Source organism: Neoarius graeffei, chromosome 11, assembly GCF_027579695.1.
Source record: "Neoarius graeffei isolate fNeoGra1 chromosome 11, fNeoGra1.pri, whole genome shotgun sequence".
In the NCBI taxonomy this organism is placed as follows: Eukaryota; Metazoa; Chordata; class Actinopteri; order Siluriformes; family Ariidae; genus Neoarius; species Neoarius graeffei.
This window is the reverse complement of record NC_083579.1, coordinates 31409322-31425738: the sequence shown is the minus strand read 5'-3', so window position 1 is coordinate 31425738 and position 16417 is coordinate 31409322. Positions and strand designations below refer to the sequence as shown.

The 16417-nt window shown below is 43.4% G+C and overlaps 1 protein-coding gene across 1 annotated transcript; it reads left to right on the top strand.

Moving 5' to 3' along the window:
• The first annotated feature begins 135 nt into the window (after nucleotides 1–135).
• Nucleotides 136–15707, top strand: alkbh1 (alkB homolog 1, histone H2A dioxygenase). The gene is made up of 6 exons (XM_060933718.1): nucleotides 136–276; nucleotides 5121–5229; nucleotides 7403–7565; nucleotides 10262–10346; nucleotides 14178–14371; nucleotides 14478–15707. The coding sequence occupies exons 1-6, from the start codon at nucleotides 136–138 to the stop codon at nucleotides 14899–14901; spliced, it is 1116 nt and encodes a 371-aa protein (XP_060789701.1). The 3' UTR covers nucleotides 14902–15707.
• Nucleotides 15708–16417: the final 710 nt, after the last annotated feature.

The following is a 16417-nucleotide window of genomic DNA, read 5'->3' as shown; positions in this document are numbered from 1 at the left end:
CACAAAAATACATTTGAAACGAATCAAATATGTGCATGATATGAATTTAAAATTAATTTGATTTATATTTTACGTTCCAAGATTAAATATTTTTGCGTTTTTTGACATTCAGAGTTGAAAGTTCAAAGGTCAATGATGAGAGCTAAGATGGCGGCTTCCATCGTGGAGCAGGGAGAGGATGCGTTTAGGAAACTGTTCAAGTTTTATAAACGGAGGAACCCCCTTCCGGATTTTAGTGAAGTCATTGATTTTTCGAAGAATGAAGGAAATGAACTGGTGAGTCGTTAAACTCAGGTGTTGTTAGTAATCGTGCACAGCGGTAATGGCGGATTGTTTTGGTGATGTGTGATGATCTCATTTATTATACACTTCAGTTAGTGTAGAGCTTGTAGGACTTGATGGTCCAATCCCCTGAATTGAAGAAGCACTGCTTCTTGCCTGTTGTCTTGAGTGAAACTTCATTGGGGTCATCAAGTGGGCATCCTCCTTCCTTGATGTTTCATTGATTTAGGCCCATGACATCTCTATAGAGCTCAACAGCGACACCTGGCGTCCCAGATGTTCCCCTCTTTGTTTTTACCCCTCAATGGTCATCTAACAGCCCAGCTGGAGTTCTTCTTCTTGATCCACAGCCAGTTGTTGCTTCGCTCTGCAGCCTCTGAGAGTGATTTCGCTGCTTGTCGGAAGGCCTGTCCTTTCACCCCCATTCTGTTCAGGAGCTGAGTTGTAGTCTTGGCAACAAACCCTCTACACCCAACTTCTACTGGGAACACCTTGGTATAGCCTAGGTCACAACCGGACGTACGATTTTTTGGCCGTGCGATTTTTGGCGTTTCCCAAATCGCTGCGCTTTATTTGTTTGTGGAGAAAGACGCACGTCAGCCGTAAGTTTGTCTTGCAACCTGAAAAAAAGTAAGCGCCCGTAGAGTTTGTTTGACATGACAAAGAACCTCTGCGGCCGGTCTGTGGCCAGTCTACGGCTCGAAAATCAGCACGTCATACGCACGCCCTCCGTGGGTTTCACGCGCGCCCTCCGTGCGTTTCTTGTGTTTTTTGCACGTAGACCGGCCGTAGGAGCACGTACGGCCGGTTGTGACCGAGGCTTACGCCAGTTGCGTTGTTCTGCGTGGGCTGCTATTTCAGCATGCTGCTTCAGGCTTTTCCGCTCGTATGCCTCTTCAGCAACAGCTTCCCATGATACCGTCAGTTCCAGGATGTATAGAATTTTCTGGGAAGTTGACCACAGGATGAGGTCTGGTCTGAGAGTAGTTGTTACTATCTCTATCGGAAAGACAAGTTTATTGTCAAGGTCGACCTGCGTTTCCCAATCACGGGCCAGGTCTAGGAGGGTCGTGTTCACTCTTGCTAGTGATTCCACCAGGCGTTCGCCTGCTTTCATGAAAGGAGTTGTTGTTGGCTCCTTTGATCTTGAAAGATTAAGGTGACCTGCGCCAGGGGTCATCCATCAGTTGTCGAGTTGCAGCACCTAGTATGACTGTATAGGCCGATACGTGAGCCGCATGGTCTGCTACAGTTGCTGCAGGTGAAGTTGCTTGGTTGGGTGTCTGTTGATGCCGTCTGCAGTCTCCGCTGTCGTTGGAGCCTCCTCTCCCCCCACCGGGTCTCTCTCCTTTCCTCGGCTTCCCCAACAACGGCCTTGGTGGTGGACCACTAGCTGACGCAGTCTGAGGCCACTGTCTCCAGGTCTGCAGGGTTGAAGCCGCCTGCCCTCAGGTCGCGCTTGTACACGTCCTTGTAGTGTAGTGCGGGTCGTCCTGTGGGTCTGGAGCCTGTGGCCAGCTCACCATACAGCACGTCCTTTGGGATGCAGCCCTCATCCATGCGGCTGATGTGGCCTAGCCAGCGCAAGCGTCTCTGGGTCACGAAAGGAGTGATGCTTGATATTCCTGGCATTGGAGGAGGGAGGGCATTGGTGGTGGTTCTCCTTTCTTCTAGGGTGACTGCTAGCTGCCGCAAGACCTGGTTGTGCCTCCAGGTGTAGCGACCTTGGGACAGGCTGGTTTTGCAGCCGATAAGGATGTGCCTCAATGTTGCAGGTGTTTGGCAGAGAGCACATGTGGGATCTTCTCCTATCCACTGCTGTAGGTTTTTGGGAGTAGGAAGAACATCATAGGTGGCTCTGATGATGAAGCCGAGTCTGCTTCCTTCCATTTCCCAAAGATCCCTCCATGTGAGCTTGCGATGTTCCAGGTTGTCCCAGCTGGTCCACTGTCCCTGTTTGGACTGTGAGACTGCCTTTGTACATCGCTCTGCCTCCTCTTGGCGCCGAACCTGCTCAACTACGAGCTTTCTTCTCTCAGTGGATGGAGCCTTGTGCCATATTGGTCGACTTGCACCAAAACCAAGCCCTGCTCTTCCCTGTTGAACATGTCCCACTATGTCTCCATGCCTGAGAGCAGATTGTGCTTGCTGTACAGCTTCTGATGGGGTCCATTTCCTCCCAGTTGCCAGTCTGGGGGCAGCTGCTTGTATTGCTGCATCATGAGACTCAGTCAAAGTCATCTCCAGCCTCACTTTAGTACACTTGTACTCTTCAGCAAGGATGGAGACAGGCAGTTCCAGAGCTCCCCGTCCATACAACCCGATACTGCTGAGACAATGCGGGAGTACAAGCCAATTCTTAATGGCTACGAATGATGGTAGTGTGGGTGTGTGTGTTCTGTTTTGTTTTCGGTGTACATTAAGCAAACAGTAAAACACACTTTTACTGGTGTGATGACCTGAAGTTGATTGGTTTTTCTACTGGTTTACTGGGAGGAAATCACAGTTGCCACAGAATGTTAACTCCTGTTGGAAACCTTATGCCCTGGTTATACAGCAGAAAGATGCATGCAGCGACCTGCGACCGGTCGGGTGGTGACGGATCGCGGGTGGACGCAGGCGTTTTGCGTCAAATCCTTCGTTGTGGTTAGACTTATTGCAAGATGCAGAGTTTTTAAGCTGAACCTGTGCCAATCGCAGGGTGTTGCAGAGTGAATCGTGCAAGCGTTGCACGATTGGCTGCATCTTCCTGTGAGTGTTCGAGTGAAAACAGAAGTTATTTGCAGATAGTCTGCGATTCGATAAGATTTGATGCAGCGTAGCACTGTCACTATTTCCATTATTTATCCTGCCTACTACTACTACTACTTGTTTACTTGAGACGAGTAACGAATAATTGCACCACCAGATGCAAATCACACAGGGTTGAGTCTATTGAACCAACCAGTCGAAAGCAGATGCAGGTTGACTCAGCGCACAGAAAGCCTTTCATAAGACCATCAGACTGCTCGCAGGTTGTTGTAAACTATTTATTTACAGGTGCAGTCTGCGCCTACCTGTGATGCATCACAGCCGGCTCGAAAGACTTGTCTTCGCCGGTGTCTAGCTGCCGCTACTTGCTTCAACCTGTGATTGGTCACTCTAGCATTGCACGACCGCCTGCCTCTACATGAGTCAGCCTGCTATTTGCACCGATTGGAAGCGAATCGCAGCTGAAATGCAAACAGGTTGTGATCCACTTGTGTCAAATTGCCTCTTCTAAAGACCCTCTGCAACACTCTGCCATTATCATGTCAACGCAGACCAGCCTTGCACCTACCTGCGATTTTTGTCATTACAGATGGATGCAAGTAGTTGAAAACTAGTTGCAGCTTGCCGTCTGACCTGGGCATTATTGAGCTCTGATACTGGAGACTCACGATCGGGTCGTACCAAAGACTATCATAAAAATGGTGCCTGCTGCTAACTGGCAAGGCACGCTGCAATACAGATGCAAGGGGGGAGTCAAATTCTCGTGGTTACCAGAGGACTAGCTCCTCCACTGTAACCCGGGCTATGTAATATAGGCGAGAGGCCAAGGGCTACGAAATGGAGATTGGCGCCGCCAAACGCGCCATGAATGGTGCTGGAAGGACTTTGACTTTGATACTGGAGACTCCTAACAAAACCGTTAACCATCTCCTTAAAGAAAACTTATAAATACTGGCAAATTGATCAACGCCTTCGGTCCAGTCATAACTGTGCTGTTTAGAACCCTGGTCCTCCTGGAACTTTACACCGCCAGAGCTTTTATTTATTTATTTATTTGTTTGTTTGTTTGTTTACCGCCCTTACTCACTTTTATACCATTGGAGTTTTTTTTTTTTGTTTTTGTTTTTTTTCTGTTTAATACTGCCACTTTTGCACAGTTTTCTTATTTTCATTCATTACAGTTCTTGTTTTTAGCACTATGAATGAATGCACATTCACCTGTACAAAGCACATACCTAGATATATACTTTATCATTGCGTTTCTATCTGTATAGTCAGCTTGTTCTTGGGATTTTTATTTATTTATTTATTTTTTAAAAAATTCTATTTTATGTTGTACAGGGTTTTTTGGGGGGGCATGTTAACTGATACCTTGCTGTTGTAGCAACCATTTCCCTGTTTGGGATCAATAAATCTATCTATCTATCTATCTATGAATGAATGAAATTTATCTATCAATGAATGAATTAATGTATCTATCTATCCATCTATGAATCAATCTATCTATGAAATGAATGAATGAATCTATGAATGAATGAATCTATCTATGAAAAAATCTATCCATCAATGATTGAATGAATCTATATCTATCTATCTATCTATCTATCTATCTATCTATCTATCTATCTATCTATCTATCTATCTATGAATGAATCTATCTATCAATCGATAATGGAATGGACACCCAGCACCCTTGGTTAAGTTAGAGAGATGAGATCAGATAACGGATAATTCTGTACTGGGGTGGGTTTCCCAAAAGCATCGCAGCACAAAGATCATAGTGAAATGGTAGAGCAAGCAGCACAATGAACACTCTCTCTCCTAGTTAAGATGCTCTTAGTGTTAAGAGGATTTTGGGAAACCTACCGCAGATTGGTTAGTCTTCTAGTTTAGTATTGTGTGTGTGTGTGTGTGGTAAACTTTTATACTTAAAATGATGGTACATGATTAGAGATGCAGCTTACGTCTGGGGAATTGTACATCATGTTAAACTACGACAAGATTAAATGACTACAGCTGTTCCATCTGGAATTCAGCACCCAGGATTTAAGATGAACGTGAATTCCTCTTTGCCAAATTCTGTGCAGGTTTATGCAGCTGAATTGAATCCGAGCAGTGTGAACGACGAAGCTGCTTTCAGAGCAGGACTTGAGCCTGTGAAAGAGTGGAGAGCGTTTGGTCTTCAGGGATATCCAGGTACTGAGCTTTACCGACTACTGAAACATCAGCGGCTCCGGGTCTTGGGAGTCGAACAGTATGGAGAAGATTCTGTGCCGGAGTAAAATGTAAACGGTATCAGCTTTTAGTAGTGGCATGAAGAAATCATGCCACACTGAAAAGCAAAATGTACGCATCTATAACTCCTTAGAAGAAAGGGTTCCTTGGAGGTTCCTTAGATTAATGGGTTCTTGAAGCAGTAGCAAAAGATCTGTGGGTTTGTTTGGTTGGTTTTCTTAATTTTGTTGCACTGATGGAAATCATAAACATAACTTTATGAATGGATTATGATTATTGAATTTCCGTACCACAGCACTGTTGACTTCTTGTTTCTGATTGGTTTCATGTAATCCAGATGTCAAGAACTGGATTATCTGACGATCTCATAATTAACTCGAGCGGCGGCTACGATTATCGACACCTTAACAATCTTTTGGCCGTTGCAAAAGTAGAAAAGACTTTCCATACATAAATTGTGCATGAATAATTACTCAAACTTCCACTGGAAAAAATGAGTTGTTTCCTGATTACTTAGTGTATCAGATCACATGACACCGTTCCACAAGTATTGACACCTTTGTCCACAATTATTGACACCCAGATGATTATTTTTAAAAAAAATCGGTACGTGGTATTAAGTTAAGAAAACCTAGTTTTTAATTTAAAACTTGTTCTACCTAGACTTAGTATATCTAGTCCAAAATATCTTCTTTTTTTAATATAAATATATCGATGGTGGTGTAGTGGTTAGCGCTGTCACCTCACAGCAAGAAGGTCCGGGTTCGAGCCCCGTGGCCGGCGAGGGCCTTTCTGTGCGGAGTTTGCATGTTCTCCCCGTGTCCGCGTGGGTTTCCTCCAGGTGCTCCGGTTTCCCCCACAGTCCAAAGACATGTAGGTTAGGTTAACTGGTGACTCTAAATTGAGCGTAGGTGTGAATGTGAGTGTGAATGGTTGTCTGTGTCTATGTGTCAGCCCTGTGATGACCTGGCGACTTGTCCAGGGTGTACCCCGCCTTTCACCCGTAGTCAGCTGGGATAGACTCCAGCTTGCCTGCGACCCTGTAGAACAGGATAAAGCGGCTACAGATAATGAGATGAAAAGTATCGATGTCGGTGTTTACGTAAATGAGGAAGTACTTCTAATGTTAGTAAACAAATGAACTGATAATGTTTAACCTGCGTCAGAAAATCTTTGTTCCACTTTCGAAGTATTTTTGTAGATCACATTTTGTTAATCATTCGTCGTTCTTTGTATTAATTTCTAGTTTTGTAGTTTACCAATAAATATCAACAGGTAATTGACATTGTAACCGCATAAAAATCCAGGTCAAAGGTCGCATCTCATTCCTCGAACCAAAATATAAAATGTCTACTGATATTGTAATATGTGGTCGATATTTACAACAAACGGCAAAAAAAAATTTCTGAATGGAATAGAAAAATCTGAATATTTGAAGCATGTCTTTTTTTTTTTTTTATATATACTCAGAATTTAATTCTGCTCTAATTCTATTGATTGCAGTCGGATTCCAAATACTCTATAAACATTCCATTCTGTTATGAATCAGAAAAAAAAGTTTTTATATATCACAGCACTTTGTTTTTTTTTTATTTTTTATTTTTTAAAGTACTTCATCTACTTCAACAACGTTACACACAGATCGATCCATAACAGTTGTAAATGTCACTTAATTCCACAGAGTGTCGATAACGGTGAACACCGGTGAAAGTGATCATCATTATTATCGACACCTCACGTGACTTCTCAAACGTGCGTTTAGATACAAAATGAAAGCGTAAGAAACAAAGTAGGTTTTGACAAGGAGATCATGAAATATCAGTGAATTTGATCAGTAAAAACATGCCCATGATCTTTCCACCATGCTTACCTGCGATGATAACGTCCGGGTTTTCCTCAAATTGCTGATCGTGCTAGAGAACATTCTATCTCAGGTAACGAGCTGCGTCATCAGACGACAAGATCAAAGGGCGAGGGGGCGGGGTCTTCAGGTTGATTGATTTGATTAACCAATAATAACTGTTGTCACTGAAACTCACCTTTTGTAAAGTTGTTTTTCATTGGTAAATCTGAAAAGGTGTCTAACTGTAGCCACTGCTCTACTTAATGTTTTTGGGGGTTTTTTTCCCCCCAGGGTTTATATTTGTCTCCAATCCCTTCCTGCCTGGCTCACAGCACTACTGGGTAAAACAGTGTTTGAAGACCTACACACAGAAACCCAACGTGTGTAACCTGGACATGCACATGTCACCTGCTGAGACAGAGAACATCTGGGAGAAGAGCGAAGGCAGCATTCGGTAAATACTGCTTCATTCCTGGGTGCGCAAACTCTCTATTCATGTTCAACATAGACAAAATACATTGAAGTGATATTTCAGTGGTTTTGAATCCGAATCTCAGATTAACATGGAGAAAAAACGTTGATGTATTTTACTCCACTAAGGGGCGGCATGGTGGTGTAGTGGTTAGCGCTGTCGCCTCACAGCAAGAAGGTCCGGGTTCGAGCCCCGTGGCCGGCGAGGGCCTTTCTGTGTGGAGTTTGCATGTTCTCCCCGTGTCCGCGTGGGTTTCCTCCGGGTGCTCCGGTTTCCCCCACAGTCCAAAGACATGCAGGTTAGGTTAACTGGTGACTCTAAATTGACCGTGAGTGTGAATGTGAATGGTTGTCTGTGTCTATGTGTCAGCCCTGTGATGACCTGGCGACTTGTCCAGGGTGTACCCCGCCTTTCACCCGTAGTCAGCTGGGATAGGCTCCAGCTTGCCTGCGACCCTGCACAGGATAAGCAGTTACGGATAATGGATGGATGGATACTCTACTCCACTGAGAAAAAACAATCAGGAGAGCACAGGAGTGTTCCTTCAGAGTCTTTAACATGTGTATTGTATCCAAAAACGTGTTCAAATCCTCCACAGAGAACAAAAACACCACTGATGATTACTTCAGTTTTCACTCTCTCTAAAAATTATTATTTTCCTCTACAGGGGTAATGCTTAGATTTTTATGAACACAGCACATTCTCAGCACGTTTATTGACTGGTTATCTCCAAATATTAATTATGAAATTTGCTCTGAAACGTTGGCTGAGGAGCGTGTATGGTTAAAAATGTCCTCATCAAGCACTTTTTTTCCTTTAGAAAGCAGTGATGGGTAAAGGTAGAAATCAGCAAAATCACAGAGAGCATGTCACGTTTCTGCGCTTTTATTTTTTGCTCCGTTTAGCAGTTCAAGTCGACAAAAAGGCTCCAACTCAAAAGACTCAGCATGTTTGATTCATTTCCTGCGAATCAATTGCGAGTCGAATCACTTTCTCACTTGGAAGTGGACAGAGACCACCTTGATCAGACAGTCAGTGCGTTTACATGCACATAGAGAGAATCGAATTTCTGCCGTTGCTCGACTGAAATCGAAGTTCAAAATGCCATGTATACACCTTAATTCGGCTGAAATTGAACCGAACTTGATTTCTCGGAATCGAGCTACACGACCTAGATTATGCGATTTCTGCCGAGCTACTTAGTGCATGTATACCCTATCGAGCTAGTTGTCGAGCTACTTACTGCCCCTTCCGGAAGTGACGAGTGACGAGACCACAAGCGGGAAACACAACAGCCTCGGTCGGCATGACAACGAATCATGACAACGGCATGAATCTTTTCTTTTTGTGGCATTGTTTGCACTGTTAAAATTTAGCTCACTTACTGTATCACCAAATACATCTGTACAGCTGTTGCATAGCTGTGAATTGTGTACATAAACAAGTCATTGTATTTGTGTGTGTGTGTGTGTGTGTGTGTGTGTGTGTGTCCAACATCTGAAGAATGTCAATAAAAACAAAACAATTGAACTTTTCTGTGTGTTTATTAATACATAAGTTAAATTGTAAGCAAAAAAAAAAAATTTTTTGTAAGCAAAAAATGGACTTTAGAAAAATATACAATTGTGCAAAATAAGTTGTCTTACAAAACAGTGGTCTGCGCAGGACAGTTTGTAGCCATACAGTCTGTTAGAACAAGCCTAACAGCTTGAACACGGAACTGCCAGTGTTGCCAGATTTTAAGTGCATTTTAGTGGATTTGAACATGTTTTGGGCTGGAAAACGTCAGCAGTATCTGGCAACACTATAGCTCTTCTTCATGACGACAACCGGAAGTGTACCAACACGATGGGGCATGTAGCGCCACCTGTGGCTTGGGTGCACAATGCACCTCACACAATAGCTCGATTTCACAGTTGCATGTAGGATTGGATTTCTCTGGCACCCCTGCTGGGACCCTTTGCTCGATTACTGACAGTAGCTCGATTTGGATGTGCATGTAAATGTACTGACTCTCGAACCCGAGGTCAGTGTGTTTGCTGATGGTTTAGTGATTAAGAAATGGACTTTGGTTGTAGGTTCAAATCCCAGCTCCATCACAAATGCTTCTTTTGGGTTCTTGAGCAAGACCTTTAACCTTCATCCGCTCACCTGTTTAAAGAACACACCAGATTCTGTTTGGAAAACACGAATATCAGGTTTCGGGCAGGACGGTAGTGTAGTGGTTAGCACTGTCACCTCACAGCAAGAAGGTTCTGGGTTCGAGCCCCGTGGCCGGCAAGGGCTGTGTGGAGTTTGCATGTTCTCCCCGTGTCCGCGTGGGTTTCCTCCGGGTGCTCCGGTTTCCCCCACAGTCCAAAGACATGCAGGTTAGGTTAACTGGTGACTCTAAATTGACCGTAGGTGTGAATGTGAGTGTGAATGGTTGTCTGTGTCTATGTGTCGGCCCTGTGATGACCTGGCGACTTGTCCAGGGTGTACCCCGCCTTTCACCCGTAGTCAGCTGGGATAGGCTCCAGCTTGCCTGGGACCCTGTAGAAGGATAAAGCGGCTAGAGATAATGAGATGAGATGAGCTCATGCTATCAGCTGTGTGTTAAATTTCATTTTAAAGTTGGTCAGCAATTTCAGATTCTCTCTGAGGATGGATAGGATTAATATGGCTGTTGGTTTGTGCAGGAAGAAAGGACAGAGGGAGCCAAGGACTCTGCTGGAGAAACTCCGCTGGGTGACTCTGGGTTACCATTATAACTGGGATAGTAAGGTACTGCTGTCTGCTCCAAATATTCACATCTGTATCTGTATTGTGGCCACGGTCGAAACCTGAAGTGTTTGTGCGTTTATTGTGACCTCTGACAGTTCCTCAACCTCAGCTCCATCACTCTAGTTCATAATTGAGCTCAACTGCAACTCCGCTGTAACAAACTCCTTCGGGGATGTCCAAATAGTTCGTTATAGCGAGAAGTTTGTAGCACTGAAATGAACCCACTTGTCATGCCAAGCACTCATGGTATTTGTGAAATTTTAGGCACCTTCTCCTGATCACAAATTTCTCCTTCCGAGTCACTGTCGCAGTTCACTGACTGAGTTAAAGGATCACGAACAGAGGCAAAGTTTTCTTCATCTGTAAGGGAAATGACGGAGGTTACTGGTGTACTGTTGTCAATGTCCACTGATTGACTCACTCGGTTTTCTAAATCTTCATCATTCAGTTCATTTATGTGTTGCAAGTCATTGATGAGATCATTTATGTTGTGCCGCGGCATGTGGTGGGGTGGGGCACAGGGTATAAAAACAGCTCCGGTACACTTTAATTAGGTGTCATGTTTATCGATATCAGCGGTCATTTCATCCTTTTATCGATCCTTTGATCACCGTTCTCGATAACTGTTCGTGATCAACACCTAAGCGAGACTCGTTAACCCGTTGTTTTATGGCATTAATGCATATTGTTAACTTGACTGTAGACTTGATTACATATTGTTTGTCTCTGGTGGGAAGAGGAGTGCGAGGCTCTGTGTGTCGTGTAAGCAGGCGGATGATGGATGCAACTCAACACACAGATATAAGGCTTGGTAATGTGAGAGACTCAGTACAGCGCGTATACTTCAAGTCTGTATTTAGAGAGTCCTTAGAAGAACTTGCTGTGATTGCACTCTAATTCGGAACAGGTGCATAGTAATTAGTACAAATGGCACTGCGTGCGCACTCCGAGTGCCAACACGTGGACGTGACACAGTAATGTTTTTTGAAGACTCCGATTCATTGTCATTAAAGGTGGGGGACATGAAGTTCGTTGGTAGTAAGAGTTGTTTATAAGGGGCTTGCAGTGGATTTGCATTTGTACCTGCCTACGATATTTCACAAAATATAAATGAACTAGTAACCTAGTTTAAACCACTGCAACTCTGATCACGCAGTTACTAAGGATGCTTTAAATGGATTACGCAGTGTCACACCGTCATGCTAATGTACATGGTCTTTGTCCTGCAGGCTTCGTACCTGACCGCCCGCGCGAAAGGAAATCATGCAAGAATTGCACTCATGAGGATATGAGTATTCAAGGAAAGCTCCAGCCTGCATGTTAATCTTTTGGTTATTGAATAAAAAAATTAAATATGTGCAAATCTACAGTGGTGCTTGGAAGTTTGTGAACCCTTTAGAATTTTCTATATTTCTACATAAATATGACCTAAAACATCATCAGATTTTCACACGTGTCCTAAAAGTAGATAAAGAGAACCCAGTTAAACAAATGAGACAAAAATACTTGGTCGTTTAGTTATTGAAGAAAATGATCTAATATTACCGTATATATCTGTGAGTGGCAAAAGTATGTGAACCTCTAGGATTAGCAGTTAATTTGAAGGTGAAATTAGAGTCAGGTGTTTTCAATCAATGGGATGACAATCAGGTGTGAGTGGGCACCCTGTTTTATTTAAAGAACAGGGATCGATTGAAGTCTGATCTTCACAGCACATGTTTGTGGAAGTGTATCATGGCATTAACAAAGGAGATTTCTGAGGACCTCTGGAAAAGCGTTGTTGATGCTCATCAGGCTGGAAAAGGTTACAAAACCATCTCTAAAGAGTTTGGACTCCACCAATCCACAGTCAGACAGATTGTGTACAAATGGAGGAAATTCAAGACCATTGTTACCCTCCCCAGGAGTGGTCGACCAACAAAGATCACTCCAAGAGCACGACGTGTAATAGTCAGCGAGGTCACAAAGGACCCCAGGGTAACTTCTAAGCAACTGAAGGCCTCTCTCACATTGGCTAATGTTAATGTTCATGAGTCCACCATCAGGAGAACACTGAACAACAATGGTGTGCATGGCAGGGTTGCAAGGAGAAAGCCACTGCTCTCCAAAAAGAACATTGCTGCTCATCTGCAGTTTGCTAAAGATCACGTGGACAAGCCAGAAGGCTATTGGAAAAAAAGTTTTGTGGACAGATGAGATCAAAATAGAACTTTTTGGTTTAATTGAGAAGCGTTATGTTTGGAGAAAGGAAACCACTGCATTCCAGCATAAGAACCTTATCCCATCTGTGAAACATGGTGGTGGTAGCATCATGGTTTGGGCCTGTTTTGCTGCATCTGGGCCAGGACGGCTTGTCATCATTGATGGAACAATGAATTCTGAATTATACCAGCGAATTCTAAAGGAAAATGTCAGGACATCTGTCCATGAACTGAATCTCAAGAGAAGGTGGGTCATGCAGCAAGACAACGACCCTAAGCACACAAGTTGTTCTACCAAAGAATGGTTAAAGAAGAATAAAGTTAATGTTTTGGAATGGCCAAGTCAAAGTCCTGACCTTAATCCAATCGCAATGTTGCGGAACAACCTGAAGTGAGCAGTTCATGTGAGGAAACCCACCAACGTCCCAGAGTTGAAGCTGTTCTGTACGGAGGAATGGGCTAAAATTCCTCCAAGCCGGTGTGCAGGACTGATCAACAGTTACCGCAAACGTTTAGTTGCAGTTATTGCTGCACAAGAGGGTCACACCAAATACTGAAAGCAAAGGTTCACATACTTTTGCCACTCACAGATATCTAATATTGGATCATTTTTCCTTAATAAATAAATGACCAAGTATAATATTTTTGTCTCATTTATTTAACTGGGTTCTCTTAATCTACTTTTTAGGACTTGTGTGAAAATCTGATGATGTTTTAGGTCATATTTATGCAGAAATATAGAAATTTCTAAAGGGTTCACAAACTTCCAGGCACTACTGTATGTGTACAACCACCTCCATATCCACATAACACAATGGCATGAAGGCGCTATTTACCCCCTTCTGCATACATGAGCTCGCAGAAGCCGACGATCGCTCTGACTGACAGCGGAGAGAGTAATGGCATCCGTCCCGTAACTAACTATGCTCCCATCCATGGATGGCTGTGATATCATTGAGTTTTGCAGTTATAAAATCCTAATGATCTAGCGAACGCTTTTCTGTTGCACAGCCCGGAAACCCATATTCACATTCGGTATAACCTGCAAATGGTCCGAACTCGGCAGCTCAAAACAGACAGACGGAGAGAGGGTGTGCGATTTGTTCTCCTGAGGGAAACCGTGGCTTTTATTGAAGCTGGCTTCCCTCTGAGAGAATGCACTTTGTCTTAAATCTGATTAGCATTGTTTCAGGACGTTTTGTGTGGAGTTTTAGAGACCCGCCGCTCGTCTGCCTCGTTTATATGCTAATTACATTTAGGCTTCTGTCCTATTAAATCAGTCAGGAGTTGCACTCAGGATTCATTAACCCTGAACTTGGTTTAATACCGCAGAATCTCTGACAACAACTGACGAATTTTAAGCAGCACCGCAGTTTCATTCGTGTTTTCTGTTTCAGCGAAGGACAGTCCTTGTAAAGAGCAACACCAGTGAAAGGATACGGATACAGAAATCTCACCCATGTGCTGTTTCGAGTTTAGATCGTGGGCATATTTTGCAAAATACGGCATCTGAAAGAGCAACCGTTCTTATTTTGATTGTAATCGCTCTCTCTCTATCATGAGTTATCAGTAATATCCACTTCCTGTTCTGAAAGCAGCATTTGTCTGTTTTTTTTTTCCCCCTGCGTAGATCTATTCTCCTGATCACTACACTCCTTTCCCTGAGGATCTCCACTTTCTGTCCCACAAAGTAGCCGCAGCTTGCGGTTTTCCTGATTTCAACGCAGAGGCAGGAATCTTGAACTACTATCGCTCGGATTCCTCTCTCGGCATCCACGTGGACGAATCGGAGCTCGATCACAGTCGACCTCTTGTGTCTTTTAGGTGAGGAGTTTGAGTCAGACTCTTAACTTCACCAAACATTTATACAGGTTTTTTGAAAATACAATTCATAATTGACGTTTTAAATCTAGTAACGTTTTTGTCTCAGCTTTGGGCAGACAGCGGTCTTCCTACTGGGCGGGACGAAACGGCAAGACCCGCCCACTCCCATGTTCATGCGCAGTGGTGATGTCATGGTGATGTCAGGTTCCAGTCGCCTGCTGTACCATGCTGTACCCTGCATCGTTCCTGCCCCCGCTGGCCACCCCCTGCCCTCCTGTCTGAACCAGCACGTCGACAAGGATGAGCTGAACAATGGCATCATCCACACTGTGTGTGAAAAGGACTGGGAGGTGTGTTCTACTTACCTTAAGACGTCACGCATAAACATGACGGTCAGACAGGTCCTAGGTCCGGGTCAGATCTTCCCTGTCTCACACTCGCGTACTGAACAATCCGGAAGCAGCTATGAGGAGGAAACTCAGATGGTTAAGAAGAGGAAAAGTGAATCTGGTTATGACCTCGATTCATGACCTGCGTCTCATCTGGACTTTTATGGGTATTTATGTGATTGTAATTCTGGGTGTAAAAGCTGTACATATGTGAATAAAACATATTCCAGTGTGTGAGTGTGCAAGATGTAATCTGATCCTTCCCGAACTAAAAACTAAGCTGGTTATTTTTGGTTATGGCAGCCAAGAACGGGTAACGAAAAAATACACTCACCGGCCGCTTTAATAGGAACTTGTTCTTGATTCTAAGATTCCTGTTCTTGGCTGCAGGACTGGAACCCAGTGTGGTGTTCTGCTGTTGCATGCTGAGATGCTTTTCTGCTCACCACGGTTGTAAAGAGTGATTATATGAGTTGCTATATCTATCCTTCCTGGCAGCTTGAACCAATCTGTCCATTTTCCTCTGACCTCTATCAACAAGGTGTTTGTTTCCATCCACAGAACTGTCACTCATTCACAGTGTTTTTTGTTTTTCGCACCATTCTGTGTAAACTCTAGAGACTGTTGTGTGTGAAAACCCCAGCAGATCAGCAGTTTCTGAAATACTCAAACCAGTCCATCTGGCTCAAACCAACACCCATGCCACAGTGAAAGAAAGTCACACTTTGAGATCACAATTTTTCCCATTCTGATGTTTGAAGTGAAAAAATTAACTGAAGCTCTTGATTTGTATCTGCATGATTTGACGCAGCAAGAGATCAGCTGATTAGAGAACTGCATAAACCAGCAGGTGGATGTATGGGTGTTCCTAATAAAGTGGCAGGTGCGTGGACAATCATTTTGATTGTGGACATTTCTGGAAGGACTCTCTCTGGCGTGAGCGGTTTGTAACTGTCAGTAAGTTTTTGGGTTTTTTTTTCCCCGACATGTTTAACGTAAGTGATAACTTGGACTTCATCTTGGACGTTTGACAGCTTTAAATGGACAAAGTACATTGCTCATTAATAAATTCGCAAATGATTGTTGGATAAGATGCAACACTTCAGGAAGTGCTGTTAGAGGAAAATAATCAATCATTTGGAGTGGTGAGAGTCATTCTGCTTCATCACACCAGTCCATCGTTGATTATTTTCCCGTAACAGCGCTCCTAGGGTGTTATTCCGTACTTCTTTAATCAACACTCAACAGGAAGTTTAACATAAAATCAAAGATTGTAATAATACAATAAAATAAAACAAGTTATAAAAGGTTATCACAAAATGTGTGATGGATCAGAAAAGGGTACTGTAAATGGATTATAATTTATACACAAAGGAAAAAAGGGGGCTGGTGCGGGAACGACTGTTTACCTGCTACACTGTAAGTGAGAACAGGAACAGACTTGTTTAATAGACATTCCATAAGAATGACTGTAACGATGAGGGGATAAAAATATATATTGTTATTCATGAATAAACAAATTATCATTGATTTGTACCACAAGTTACTGTGGTATAAGCAGAATAAAATTCAAGGAGATGCTTATTTAATGTTTAACTTGGAAGGAGTCTCCAGTGTCAGCGCTTTGGAACGGAATAAAGCTGTCCCTTGAAGTTTT